The sequence below is a fragment of the Staurois parvus genome, unplaced genomic scaffold (assembly GCF_062004578.1).
Source record: "Staurois parvus isolate SC_StPar_1 unplaced genomic scaffold, SC_StPar_1.0 ptg000696l, whole genome shotgun sequence".
NCBI classification, from domain to species: Eukaryota; Metazoa; Chordata; class Amphibia; order Anura; family Ranidae; genus Staurois; species Staurois parvus.
Window position 1 is genome coordinate 2,037,369 of NW_028318492.1, and position 14,942 is coordinate 2,052,310.

The 14,942-nt window shown below is 41.7% G+C and overlaps 1 protein-coding gene across 49 annotated transcripts in view; it reads left to right on the forward strand.

Annotated features, from left to right (window-relative positions):
* Positions 1–14,942, forward strand: part of ABI3BP (ABI family member 3 binding protein) — a 512,999-nt gene that overhangs the window by 240,502 nt on the left and 257,555 nt on the right. For all 49 annotated transcript variants that reach the window (XM_089652925.1, XM_089652933.1, XM_089652937.1 and 46 more), the window contains exon 7: positions 14,757–14,808. In XM_089652925.1, coding sequence (XP_089509051.1) covers positions 14,757–14,808 — 52 coding nt within the window. The remainder of the gene's footprint in view (positions 1–14,756; positions 14,809–14,942) is intronic.

The following is a 14,942-nucleotide window of genomic DNA, read 5'->3' on the forward strand; positions in this document are numbered from 1 at the left end:
GGAGCATCCCAATCTTTAATAGACTCTGAGAACTGTCTAAGTAAGGCTTTACCTTGTATGGTGATGGGAGCCACAAATCCCAATGGATCGTATAAGCTGTTCACCACTGGCAGAACACCACGCTTGGTAAATGGTTTGTCTGCAGAGCCGACTTGAAAGCCGAAGGTATCTTTTAATAAGTCCCACCGTAGGCCCAGACTTCTCTGTACAGGTGGCATGTCCATCCCAAGATTTAAATCTTTAAACCCAGTGGCATGATCGCCAGGTTGAAAGGCTTTCATAACAGCAACACTATTCGGGGCAATCTTGTGTAGTCTGAGGTTAGCCTCGGAAAGCATACCTTGTGTCCTTTGGAGCAGGTCTATGGCTTCTTCGTCTGTAGGTAAAGACTTAAGTCCATCATCAACATAAAAGTCTCTCTCAACAAAGTGTCGAGCATCCGCACCATACTCCTTTTCTCCATCAAGGGCAGTCCTACGTAAACCATATGTTGCAACAGCGGGTGAGGGACTATTTCCAAAAACATGTACCTTCATGCGGTATTCAATGATCTCATTGTCCATGTTGTTGTTACGGTGCCACAGAAACCTTAGGAGGTTCCTATGGTCTTCACGTACAATGAAGCAATGAAACATTTGCTCAATATCAGCAGTTATGGCTACTGGTTCTCTTCTAAATCTCATAAGTATACCTACAAGGTTGTTGGTTAGATTCGGGCCAGTGAGAAGAACATCGTTCAGGGATATGCCTTGATGCTTGGCACTGGAGTCAAATACTACCCTGATTTGTTTTGGCTTACGTGGATGATACACTCCAAAGAAAGGCAGGTACCAGCACTCATCGTGTCTTTGAAGTGGTGGCGCTGGTTCGGCGTGATCATTGTCAAAGATCCTTTTCATAAAAGCGATGAAGTGTTCCTTCATTTCAGGCCTGTTCTTTAGTGTTCGTTGAAGTGAGTTGAATCTGGATAGAGACTGTTCACGATTGGTTGGGAGTGTGGCCCTTGCAGCACGAAGAGGTAATGGTGCGATCCAGCTGTTAGACTCATCCTGGAAGAATTCTTCGTCCATTATTTTGATGAACTCTCTATCTTCGACTGACAAGGCTATTTTGTTGTCATCACTTGTAGTACAAAACACTGTGGTACCTAGGTTGTCATCACAAGGAACAGGAGTAACATCAGGTACTTGGATGATGTCAAGAGGCTTCTCCTTTACTTCATAATGGTGAGGGCACTGTTTGAAGTGGGATGCACGTCCATTTCCCAACATGTAAGTTTTGAAGGAGTGGATCTCAGATGACGTTCTGTCCAGGCATACATCGCCCACTATTACCCAGCCTAGGTCAAGTCTTTGTGCATAAGGGGCATCGTTAGGTCCATCGCATTGGTCGCGTACTTTATGTACTCTGAGAACGTCTCTTCCTAGCAGGACCAAGATTTCAGCACTCTTGTCCATTGCAGGAATCTCATCAGCAAGGTGCCTTAAGTGAGGATGATGATATGCAGCTTCTGGAGTAGGAATCTCTCCTCTTTCGTCTGGTATCTGATCACACTCAACTAATGTTGGGAGGGGTATGCCTTCTCCATCCTTGATATGAGAGACCATGAATCCATCGACCCTTCTGCCAAAGGTCTCTACACGACCAGAACAGGTTCTGAGAGTATACGGTGTGGCGTGACCTTCTAAGCCAAAGATCTCAAAGAATTTAGGCTTAACCAGGGATCTGTTGCTCTGTTCATCTATTATGGCATACATCCTAGCAGCTTCCTCAGGATGATCCTTGGGGTATATTTTGACTAGGCATATCTTGGCACAGCATTTGTGATCCAGTCCCTCTCCACAGACTTCTGTGCATGAAGAAGAAACATTACTTTTGGCTAGAGCATGACTTTGTTGCTCCCCGCCATAATTTGAGACAGGGGTTGAGGTAGGTAGCTGCTGCGGGTTGTCTGGAAGTGGAGTAGGATGCATGGCTGTAACATGTCTGTCGCTACCGCATTCTGTGCACTTGATGACAACTTTACAGTCTTTAGCAAAGTGGTTATAAGAAGCACAGCACTTGTAGCATATTCCAAGTTTCTGGAGAATCTCCCTGCGCTCTTGTAAAGTCTTTGCCCTAAGCCCACGACATTTCTTAAGAGGGTGAGGCTTCTTGTGAATAGGACATTGACGATTAGGGTCTTTATCTCTGACATCCACAATGCCTTGGTCAGTAGGCGAGGTTGTGGAGGGTGAGATGTCTGTCCTTTTAACAGATATTGCTCTAGTACAGTCTCTACGTTTAGCTGCTGTGTTATCGTACCTTGATGATGATGAGGATGAAGCAGGCAAGTTTGGTTCACTGAAGCTGAAGCTGGGATCGTTTCTCGTCCAGGCTTGATCACTAATGAACCTGCAAAAGTATGAGAATGTAGGAAAGGATACGTTATAGTCTCTTTTGTACCTTGAGCCCTGTTGTGCCCATTTCTCTTGCAGGCCGTATGGCAGTTTAGACACCACTGGGTTGACACCATGAGTGGTGTCCAGGAAGCTTAGTCCAGATAGACGTGGGTCTGTCTTTGCCAACTCTAGCTCCATGAGGAGGTCACTTAGATCTTGGAGCTTGCGATAGTCTTTGTTTCCTATTTTTGGGAAGTTTTGCAGTCTCTTGAATAGAGCGCTCTCTACGGCTTCAGAGCTACAATAGGCTTGCTCAAGTCTTGCCCATGCAGCAACAAGACCTGCGTCTGGGTGGTCAACATGTACTGTTCTCAGTCTTTTAACACGATCTGCAGATTCTGGTCCCAGCCACTTTATGAGCAAATCAAGTTCTTCCTTATTAGTAAGGTTGAGATCAGCAATAGCAGCCTTGAAAGTTGATCTCCAGGCCCTGTAGCTCTCTGGACAGTCGTCAAACCTTGAGAGGCTGGTGTTAATGAGCTCACGGCGAATCATATATCTGGCAAAGTCGTTCAAGTCTGACCTCTCACTCTTTGGTGCCAAAGTAACTTGTGAAACCCCTTGGGTGTGAAAGTTCTCTGGTGATGTAGGGTGAGGTTTACCAGGGTAAAATTATGTTGTATGAGCGTTTAACTGTGGTGTAGTCTCTATGGCTTTTGCTGGCTGTGGCTTGAGCTGCGGCTTGTCACTGGAAGTCACCTTGTTGTTGGCAGGAGTTGATGTGGTTTGCTGCATAGATGTACTTGTGTTGTAGATTTGAAGAGGCTTAGGCATATGGAGCTGAGAGGTCTCTGTGTTGAGAGTCAGAACAGTGTTGTTAGTAGGAGGTACAGGAGATGACTCTGTATCTTCACAAATGTTATGCTTTAATACGTATTCACTGGTGCGTTCAACTGGATCTTCCAGTTCTGCTGGGATAAGGCAGTCTGAATTAGTACTTTGTCCCATTGCTTGTTCAAGGACTTTCAGCCTTGCTAGGGAAGCTGCTTCCTCCCCTTCCATCTGCAGAATCTTTATTTGGGAATCTGCCTCTGCTTGTTGAGAAGCCATTTGTGCTTGGAGAGCTTTGCTTTGAGCTTCCATCTCTGCTTGCTGAGCTATCTTGCGTGCTTCTATCTCTGCTTGCTGAGCCTTGCTTTGAGCTTCTATCTCTGCTTGCTGAGCTTTGCTTTTGGCTTCCATCTCTGCTTGCTGAGCTTTGCTTTTAGCTTCCATCTCTGCTTGCTGAGCTACCTTGCGTGCTTCTATCTCTGCTTGCTGAGCTATCATCTCCGCTTGTTGCGCTATCTTGTGTGCTTCTACCTCTGCTTCCTTTCTGGTAAAAGAGCTTTGCGCCTTTTTTGATTCAGCATCAGCGCGGGCCTCTATTAGCTTATCGCTTAACGTCGAACTTCTGGAGCGAGAGGATCTAGAAGAAAGTGCATTGTGCTTGGTTGAGGTGGATCTGTGAGATCTGGTCTCCTGCAGTTGAGTAATGAGGAGTTCTGCTTTAAACTTAGCATTTTGCACTGCAAGATCCCTTTGTTGGTTTAGTGCATCAGTCCTGGTCAGTTCTGCTGAAGAATCCTCTATATTAGAGTCCTGCAAGAAAGCTGAGTATTTTACAGACAGCCGCTGGTAGCGTTCATACGCAGCAGATAGGCGATTTATAGAGTCTCTTAATTCAGCTGGTTGATCATTAAAGTGTGACAAAACTGACATGCATTGTGAAGTTCGGTCCCAGAGGTCTGACAGATTACTGGAGAACTCATCTCTAGTAGCTTCATAGTTTTCCCTGAGTTTCTGTGTTGGTTTTATTGTACGTTTGGGTTTTACGCTCTGTTCGGGAATGTCTGCAGAATCTGCTCCCTGTACATCTACTGGTTCAGAGGAATGATGTATCTGCGTTGGTTCGGCCATAAAGGAGTGTTCAGAGCCTTGTCTAGACATTTTTTACTGTTCTGCAAAAATTGGTACTGTCTCTTTAAGAAGACGAACCGCAGCTTAGACAGGTGGGGTAACACAGTTCAATGCAGAGAAACAGTATTCAACATTCACATGAAGTGCAGTAAGCTTGTGCGACCATGTGCTTTGCAAGATGGCGGATGGCACTGAGCTTGATTGCAGATTAGGCACACACATATACACAGCAGGCTGTAGGGATTCTATGCATCTTTTGACTATTCTGACTCAGATTGTTGTGATAGCGATTTATCCCTTGTGAGACCTCTCTGCCTAGCCTGTATAAGCAGATATAATCACTGTGGACAATCCTTATCAGATAGCTTGAACTCACCAATACTGTGTTCATCCAGAAGTTGCTTTATTCTGTACATGTGGCAACAGGATACAGCAGAATGAATGGTTTCCAGTATTATGCGGTCAAAAGATGATACTTTCTGTAGCGTACTATGCAGAATACATGTGTCCCTGTTACATGTGGTCTGTTAGCTGCCTCCATGACACAGGAAGTGCTGAACTCAAGAAGAAGGGAGGAGCTTCATATACAGAGGAACAGTGTCATAGATCTCAGGGAGGCAACATGAAAAACAAATGCATACCAAATAAGGCCACTGGATGGCAGCATTACTAACTATAGAAATGTCCATAGAAAATGGTACAAAAAATAAACTATATGAATTCTCATGTACATTAACATAAATATTAACTGTGTAACAGCATAGAGAATATGATGCAGCAGGCTAGCCCATTTTGCTAAAATTTCATCGCAGCAACTCAATATAGTACTCACTAGTTTGTATGGCCCCAAGTGCTTGTATACATGCCTGAAAACATGGTGGCATGCTCCTAATGAGACAACAGATGGTGTCTTGGGGTATTTCCTCCCAGATCTGGACCAGCTCCTGGACAGTCTGAGCTGCAACCTGGTGGCTTTGGATAGACCAAAACATGTTTTCCCAGAGGTGTTCTATTGGATTTAGGTCTGGCAAGCACGGGGGCCATTCAATGGTATCATTTCCTTCATTCTCCAGGAACTGCCTGCATACTCTCGCCACATGAGGCCAGGCATGGTGGTGCACCAGGAGGAACCCAGGACCCACTGCACCAGCATAGGGTCTAACAATGGGTCCAAGGATTTCATCCCGATACCTAATGGAAGTCAGGGTGCCATTGTCTAGCCTGTAGAGATATGTGCGTCCCTCAATCTGTCACATGTGGTCAGGGTGAACCTGCTCTCATCTGTGAAAAGCACAGGGCGCCAGTGGCAGACCTGCCAATTCTGGTGTTCCACAGTAAATGCTAATCAAGCTCTGTGGTAGAGAGCAGTGAGCACAGGACCCACAAGAGAATGTCGGGCCCTCAGGCCACCCTCATGAAGTCTGTTTCTGATTGGTCAGAGACATTCACACCAGTGGCCTGCTGGAGGTATTTTTGTAGGGCTCTAGCAGTGCTCATACTGTTCTTCTTTTCACAAATGAGCAGATACCGGTTCTGCTGATAGGTTAAGGATCTTCTACAGCCCTGTCCAGCTCACCTAGAATAACTGCCTGTCTCCTGGAATCTCCTCCATGCTCTTGAGACTGTGCTGGGGAACACAGAAAAACTTCTAGCAATGTCAGTGTGCCATCGTGGAGGACTTGGACTGCCTGTGAAACCTCTGTAGGGTCCAGGTATCACCTCATGCTACCAGTAGTGACACTGACCCTAGCCAAATGCAAAACTAGTGAAAAAAAGTCAGAAAGGATCAGTAGGGGAAATATTAGGTAGTATTAATTAAAAACACTGTTACGTTTATCTTTCAGCTCAGAATCCCATTTGTTTAGATATTCTAAGTATGTTTACTTTTCTGTTCATGTTTTCAAGCATTTGAAGGCTGTTTGAGTGGTGATTTTAATTATTTCAATTTTACTGGGCCAGCTGTTTCTACAGCTCAGATAGCAGGGAACATGTGGAATAAATATCACCAAGTACCAGGTATATGGCTGCAGAGACAGAGAATTTTGCTGCAGGAATTATGATGAGAACTTTTAACATTTATAATGCTGGTTTCTGTGTTGTAAAATGTGTTTTTCTTTTACTATGCATTCCTGGCATTTTCTTTTTCTAATTCAAACAAATTATAGTAATCTTGGAAGTAGTGCAAAATAATATGTTTTTACAATTATTCAAGTTATTCTTCATGGATTGTTCTTTAAATGTGTTTGAATGAAACAGCTAATCAATCAGATAGACTGCTTATGTGTTGTGTTTACTCATGCAGCAATAATACTTTTAACATCACTTGGTACTGAGAGTATTATTCATGAAAGTTTTACTAAAGAAAATTGTACACAACTGGAGTTCTTGCTAATAGCAAAAGAATGGTTTACATTAGGGATCAGTCGAACACTCCTGGGTTTTGTTCGAGCAGGGTTTGGGGAACTTCAAAGAAGTTCAGATTCCAGACCCCAACCCCGTTGAAATCAATAGGAGCCAAAGCTGTCAAATCAAAAACGCCCATTTTCTGGGCGTGGGGGTAGGCACTGCACTGGCGAACCTGTACCAACACAAAAAAAGTCTTTAAAAATTCCACTTGTCTGGAAGCAGTAATTTTTTTTAAAGTGAAAATTTAAAAACGTCCAATTCCTTTAAATAACATGCCCGGGGGGTACCCTAATCCTGCCTGTGAAGGGGGGGGCATCTCTGTGATGTACAGAAAGTGCTGTACCAGCACTGACATTTACAAATGAAAAAATTGTTTCCGATTGCCAGGAAATTACTGCTAGCTTCTTAAAAAAAATGGCACATAGACCCCTCCAAAGGTCCCCCAAAATATATAGCAAACCCTTAAGGGTGGCTGTCTTGCACCCATCGACTTGTTGAAAGAAAAAACCTGATGAACCCTGCGCATGTCCTATTAGGATGCTACTCCTCATTGAATAACAGCTCCCTAAACTGTACTCAGCTATATAAGGGAAGGGGCAGTGACATAATTGACCAAATATTGCCATGGCCCTATGTGGTCAGTGTCATTACCCATATTTGGGCAGTGTTGTCACCACTATCCCCACCCCTTTGCTTACGAGGGCCAGGTTTTATGGTTATGTAAATATATTGCGCTCATGACATCAGTGGTTGCTAGGGACACATTGGTGCTCAGTGTAAATATGTTGTTACATTATCTGTCAATGTAAATACCTTGGGAGTCAGAGAAAATGTATCTGTTACATTATTGGTCTATATAAATGTACCTGTTTCTTTGGAGTTCAGTCTAAATGTCCACATTGCATTGGGGGTCAGTGTAAATGTCCCTGTCACTTTAGTGTTAAAAGTAAAAATTTCTATTAATTATCATTAGTGATCAGTGTAGAACAACCTTACTCAACCAGGATGCCCAGGCACCCTGGAATGTCTTGAAGTTTCTTCAGGGGTGCCTTGGCAAAATGTCTAAAAATTGCTCAAAATTTGTATACAAGCCAGCAGGTGGAACAAGTCTGCCTTTTAGTTACACAAAGTCTCAGGTTTTCATTGTGGACCATTATGACCTTCTAGCCGCCGACATCCTGACAACCAATGACATCATCAGTTGATAAGGAGGATGTCAGTTGCCTGCACAGTATCCTAGTTTGACTCTCCCCTGCCCCTCTCCATCAGTACTGGGGTCATATTAGCTCAGTGATGGAGAAAAACTGAGGGGGAACAGAAACATTGGAATACTAGTCAGTACCAATGTGTAAGAGTGTATTTGCTTTGGAAGAATAAATCACCTCTAATATTGGGTGTCCTACATGTGTGGATTAGAATCGTTTTTCACCCTGTTAGAATGGGATGCCTCAAGACTGTCCATTATTTTAAAGGGTGCCTCGAGACTGTCTATAATCTTAAAGGGTGTCTTGACTGAAAAAAGGTTGAGAAACACTGGTGTAGAATGTCCCTGTGCTGGGAGGATTTTCAGATTTTACAGTGATCTGATTTCCTCAAATTTATCAGGGCAATCTTCCCACTACTGACCACTGATGTCAGGGTGTTCTTCTTCAAAAGAAGCAAGATATACCTATGATCAAATCCCAATAGCTTGTGCATGCATATAATTCATTAGGTGCTAAAGGGGTGTGACCACACATTAACACCCTGGACAAGCCCTGTGCACACTGCTATATACCCTTTCTAGCAAACTTTGCAATAAAAAACAGGGATTTTACACAGACGTCTATCTCTAAGAGATGTCAACACATTGTGATTCCCACTGCCCTCAGCCTCTCATCTGAAAGAGGGGTGTCCCTTAACTTCCTTCACCATAACTTTGGCCTCTTTCCTTGCTCCATCCTCCTTTCTTTCTGTTCTCCTACTTTATTCTTGCTCCTTAATCCCCCTCCAGGGCTTTGTTCAGTGCCAGGAACCAAAGGATATACCTATTACTTCCAGGCAGGGGCGGACTGACAACTCATGGGGCCCCCGGGCAATAGGGGATCATAGGGCCCCTGTGTCCTTGTCCAAACTCAAAAAAGCCTATGGAAAAGGTACCCGGGGCATCTCATGGGGCCCCCTACTGACCCTGGGCCCTCGGGCAGCGCCCGAGTTTCCAAATCGTCAGTCCGCCCCTGCTTCCAGGTATGGAGGGGCATGTGACTCCTTGTGTGGCAGTGCTGGGCCAATTGGGAATATCAACCAGAAAAACCCATGTGGCAGTATAAGCTATGACTTTGACAACATAACTTACACAGGACACAGGAAAGGAGCAGAAGGTGAACTTAAGGAAGGTGAGTATATGCTATGGAGTTGGATTTGGGGGGGTACTAATGTCAACCTGTTGCTTTGCCCTGCATCGGCAAACCACAGACTCACTTTAACCGCTTGCCGACCCACCGCAGTGTTTTTACTGCAGCAGGGTGGCACCTGTGCGCACAGCTCCATCTTTTAACGTCGCTGTGCAAAACAGGTAGGGAACATGCGTAAGGCACGTGCCCGCCCTACCTGTCCCGCCGTGTGGCAGCGGGTGTCCATCACCGGCTCATGCCGGCGATTACAAGTAATCACTGACAGATAGCAGAGCTGCAATGTAAACAATGCAGCCATGCTATCTGTCAGTTCAGAGCACGCTGAACCTGAGATAAGACTTTATCTCTTGGGATCAGTGTGTTCCTGTGAATTACACTCCCCCGTCCCCTAGTAAAACACTCCACTCACACAGTTAACCCTTTCTTTACCTAATAAAAATGAACCCCTGCCTCCCCAGTGCCATTAGTACAGTGTCAGTGTTTTTTTTGCACTGATCACTGTATTGGTGTCACTGGGTATGTCAGTGACCCCAAGTCAGTTCCCCCCCAGTGTCAAAATGTCCGCCGCAGTCCCGCCATAAGTCGCTGATCACTGTCATAAATCGCTGATCACCGCCATAAGTTGCTGATTGCCGCCATTATTAGTATAATAAAAAAAAAATCCCAGTATCTTTCCCGCCATTTGTAGATGCTATAACTTTCACGTAAACCAATGAATTTACACGTATTGGGATTTTTTTTAAGCAAAGACACGTCGCAGAATACATTTTGGCAGAAATTTATGACTAAATTTGATTTTTACATTTTTTTTACTGGACATGTTTTATAGCAAAAAGTCCAAAATATTGTTTTTTTTTCAAAATTGTCAGGCTTTTTTTTTTTATAGCGCAAAAAATAAAAAATGCACAAGCGATCAAATACCACTGAAAGAAAGCTCAATTTGTGGGAAAAAAAAGATGTAAATTTCATTTATGTACCGTATTGCATGACCGTGCAATTGCCTGTTAAACTAGCGCAGCGCTGTATAGCAAACAAATGGCATAAATTGCAGTATCTATGCCATAGTTTGTAGATGCTATAACTTTCACACAAAGCAATCAATATACACGTATTGGGATTTTTTACCAAAAACATGTAGCAGAATACATTTTGGCCTAAATTTATAACTAAGTTTGAGTTTACTATATATTTTTTATAGCTGCAAGTAAAAAATTTCTAAATTTTTGGTCTTTTTTTGTTTATAGCGTGAAAATTAAAAAGCGCACAGGTGATCAAATACCACAGAAAGAAAGCTCTATTTGTGTGAAAAAAAGGATGTAAATTTTGTTTGCATGACCGTGCAATTATCAGTTGAGTTGAGTGCAGCGCCGAGTAGCAAAAAGAGGCCTGGTCAGGAAGGGGGGTAAATCCTCAGGAGGGCAAGTGGTTAAGAACAGTGACAAATATCTAATTAGCATATTAAATGTTTTCTATTATACTTAAGACCTGGGATTTTAACACCGTGGTGTAATATTCAGGCTTTATAATTATGGAACACCAGATTTTAATAAATAGGTTGATTTAATTATTTAAATGTTAACTCTACGGCTATTTTTTTTTTTTTTTTGCTGTAGGTACACCAGAAATTATTAAAACATTTGTCAAGGCCTTCCTCCTGTATCTTTCAGTTATTTCAGTAAAAATCAAGACTAGAATATTCTATTGGAGGAAGTATATTCCAAGATTATTTTAAATGTTCAGACTTAAAAACAAGATAAATGGGAGATTCTCAGCATTCTTGGTACCCTCTTCCACCTATATGTTGCTGAATGTAGACTGAAATGCCCAGAGGTGGCCAGAGCAGGAAAACAAAATAAGAAAAACGTGATTATAGCTTGTGAATTTTGATGCTCTGAGCATTCCCCTAAACTTGACCTACAAGTGCCATTTATTTATTTCAGGTATTTATATAGCACCAAACATATACACAGCACTTTTACATACTGTAAATTCAGTCCCTGCCCTACTGAGGCTACAACCTAAAAACCCTATCTCATACATGCATACATACATGCACACACATACTAGGGCAAACAGGTAAACTTCACACAGATAGTGTCCTGACCTTGATTTAACTAGGGACCTCAGTACTGCAATCACTAAGCCACTGTGTTGCCCATTATTGTAAATTTATCTATAACAAACACTTATATAGCAACATCAATTTATATATACTATATATATATATATATATATATATATTGTACATTCATCAGTCCCTACCCTCAAGGAGTGTACAATCTAAGGTCCCTAACTCACATTCATACATACACATACTAGGGCCAATTTACCTACCAGCATGTCTTTGGGAGGAAACCGGAGTACCCAGCATAAACCCACACAGGCACAGGGAGAACATTCAAACTCCAGGCAGTTGATGCCATGGTTGGGATTTGAACCAACAAGCTGCTAATTGGAAGGGCTAATCACTTAGCCACTGTGTATGCAGCCATATCCCCCAGAAAGAAGCCTGCACCACTGTTTATAGTGAATTGTGTGGTCACATGGTACAAAGCTATGTGATTTTATGTGTATCAGGTAAAAATGGGGCCAACAGTAGTGTTTAGTTCCCTAACAGTCAACAACTGTCAACTGTCTCATATTATACATAATGAATCATTTCAAAAGTGTGTTTCTGTAATCACTGTACAGATCAGTAAGCACAAAAGGATTACATGATTTGATAAAAATAGTACTGCTTTGATGTCTAGACCTAAATAGTCTGAGCTCTCAGTTCTGGTGTTGCTAAGTGCAGAGCTGGAAAGACCTGTGTCTCCTTTCATGACATTGCTACATGGCAAAATTAAGCTATGCACTGAGTGACAGAAGGATTTAATTTCAGCTATATTATTGTATTTCCCTGAATGGGTTGACTATGTATATTTTTTTCAGTGAACTGTGCTGTCTGGTACATTATGCTAAGGGTTTGAAGGCAGATTTTACTTGTGTGGGTGGTGGAATCCAGAATCATTTGGATAATATGAAATGTAAAGGATACTGGCATGATGAATGTCTCTAAAACAAAGATGTATGATCGTAACTGTTTTGTTTGTATTTTAAAGAACGCTAAGTGGTGATCTGTAGTAATTGAAAACATGATTTTTAGATTAAATTGTTTCTGAATATAGTGCTTTTTCAAGCCTTACATCATACGCAAGTATTTTTGAAAATGGATTGAGAATTTCTGCCAAGTTGATGTTAGGATGGAAAGATCTGGGCAAGGTTTAGGTCAGACATGGCATTTGACAACTCTCATTTACTTATCATAGTTGGCTTACGTTGCCTAAAAAACACATCCCTAAATTGCTGCAAAGAACACTTTGTGCAGTCTGCTGCTTTAGAAATATGACATATTCCCATGTGATGTATGTTGTATGACATCAGATATTATTGTTCTGTTAAGAGTCCTAGGGATTTGTTTACCTGCAATTGACATGTGTTGCAGTTCAGGTATTTTGTTAGAAAAGGCCTTGGCAACCTTCTTTTGATTAAATAAAGGTCAGTCCATCCAAAACTGTACGGCCTAGTAGGCTAGTTATTTTTCTGTTATTTGAGGTTTACACAGTAAGGCCTCATGCCAACATCCACTTTTGTGGGTGTCAAGCATTTTTTTTCTTATTTCCAAACACCCCTCTATGTTAGCCTATGTGTCCATGCATAGATAGACTTCCAGCAACATTTAATGGGAAGTGAGCTTAGAGGCAGGAAAAAAGCCACTGCCAATGTGTCCGGGAGCAGCAGCGTTTTGGCAAAGAAAATGCTTGATGCTTATAAACGTGTGTAGGCGAATCAAGATGTGTGTTAATTTAGTGATTGAGAGTTATTTATTTCAATTGCCAGAATTAACTCCCAAGTGCTTGACATCTGTAATTACACTCAAATGCTTGTAAAAGGGTTAGATACTTTTACACGTGTCAGGCATTTTTTCTGCAAAAAACACTGCTGCCAGGAGAAAAAGCTCCTCGGAGAGTTTTCAAAACGTTCAGTGTGCATGAGGCCTATGGAAAAAATGTGTGAAATTGTTGACCCAAAATTAAAAATAAGAATGTATTTTGTGTTTTTTATTCACTTTTGAGTATTATATTGTTATATTTTAATAATCTCATATAACAATAAACTAAACAAAAATTACAGGAAACGAACAGAATTTTTTTACTTGTTTTGTTTTAACCAGTTCCACGCTGCCCTGCTACAGGGCGGCACGAGTGCGCAAAATCATGTGTATATATATATACACTTTATTTTGCAGTTCTGGGTAGGGGGCCATTTGTGGCCTTGGCTGTAAATCACCGGGTCCCGGCTGGTGATTTCTTGCCGGGCTCCCTACCCGCACCGCCATTTGCTGCCTCGGCTGTCAATCACCGGGTCCTGGCCAGTGATTACTCGTTGGCACCTGGTGGTCATCGAGTACCTCCGACGGGGGGAGAGACCTGTATGTAAGCAATACAGATCTCTTCCCTGTCAGCTCCTGCACACTGCTTTCTGCTTTGTATGGCTCTGCATAGCACACAGTTAACCTTTTTATCGCCCCAGATATTAACCCCTTTATGCCCAGTGCCATTAGTACAGTGTCAGTGCTTTTTATTATCACTGATCACTGTAGGTCGCTGATCGCCGCCATTACTAGTAAGAAAAAAAAATCCAGTATATATAGCGCCATTTATAAACGCTATAACTTTCACATAAACCAATTAATTTTGCACGTATTGGGATTTTTTTTAGCATAGACATGTAGCAGAATACATTTTGGCCTAAATTTATAACAAAATTGATTTTTTTAATTTTTTTACTGGACATGTTTAATATCAAAAAGTAAAAAATATAGATTTTTATTTATAGCACAAAAAATAAAAAACACACAGGTGATCAAATACCACCGAAAGAAAGCTCTATTTGTGGAGAAAAATGGACTTAAATTTTATTTGGATGCAGCATTGCATGACCGCGCAATTGTCATTTAAAGTAACGTAATGCCGTATCACAAAAAATGGCCTGGTCAGGAAGGGGGGTAAATCCTCTGGTTAATATTTTTGAACACTTGCTACATGCTTTGTTTGTAAATACAATGTATGTGATCACCATGCTATCACCTGACCTGATGACCATTAATAGCTGTCTTGATAAATAAAAACAAGGTGAGCATGATTTACCATCAAAGCCACTGAAGATCCCCAGGTTCAGGAAGGACAGGGTGATGCTGATGTTTGAATCAATGCTTTCTGAATCACTGACCAAAAGTAAGAATAGCATTTGGTGAATTCTCATTACAAGTCAGTAGAGGTGCTGAAGCCAAACACAGCCAGGTGATTAGCATTTCTCATAGACCTGTGTTGGCCACACATACACATTTGCACCATCCAACCAAAATGATGAGTCTACATGAAAATGAGCAGGTAATAAGGAACACCTACAGTACTAAGTAGGTGTGTACGGTTTATGTGACTTTAGATCTTTTATAATTTTTTTAATAAGTTATAAAAAAAATAATTATTTTTGTGTTCTTTGGACAAATCTGTATTACTTGTGCTAAAATGTTCGATGCTACTTTATAATAATTCTAACTGTATTCATTTTTCAGTATGCCACTGAAGACACAAAGGCTCTCATTCCAGTGATAATAGTTAAGCAAGGTAAAGTTTGCAGTTTTTTGATTGGTCTTTAAGTTTAGGAATATATTAAGAAATGTAATAATAAATGTGTATGCAGTGAAAAACAATTTTGAAACCATGATGGTTCTGCTGCAAAAATGGAAAACACTTGGCAG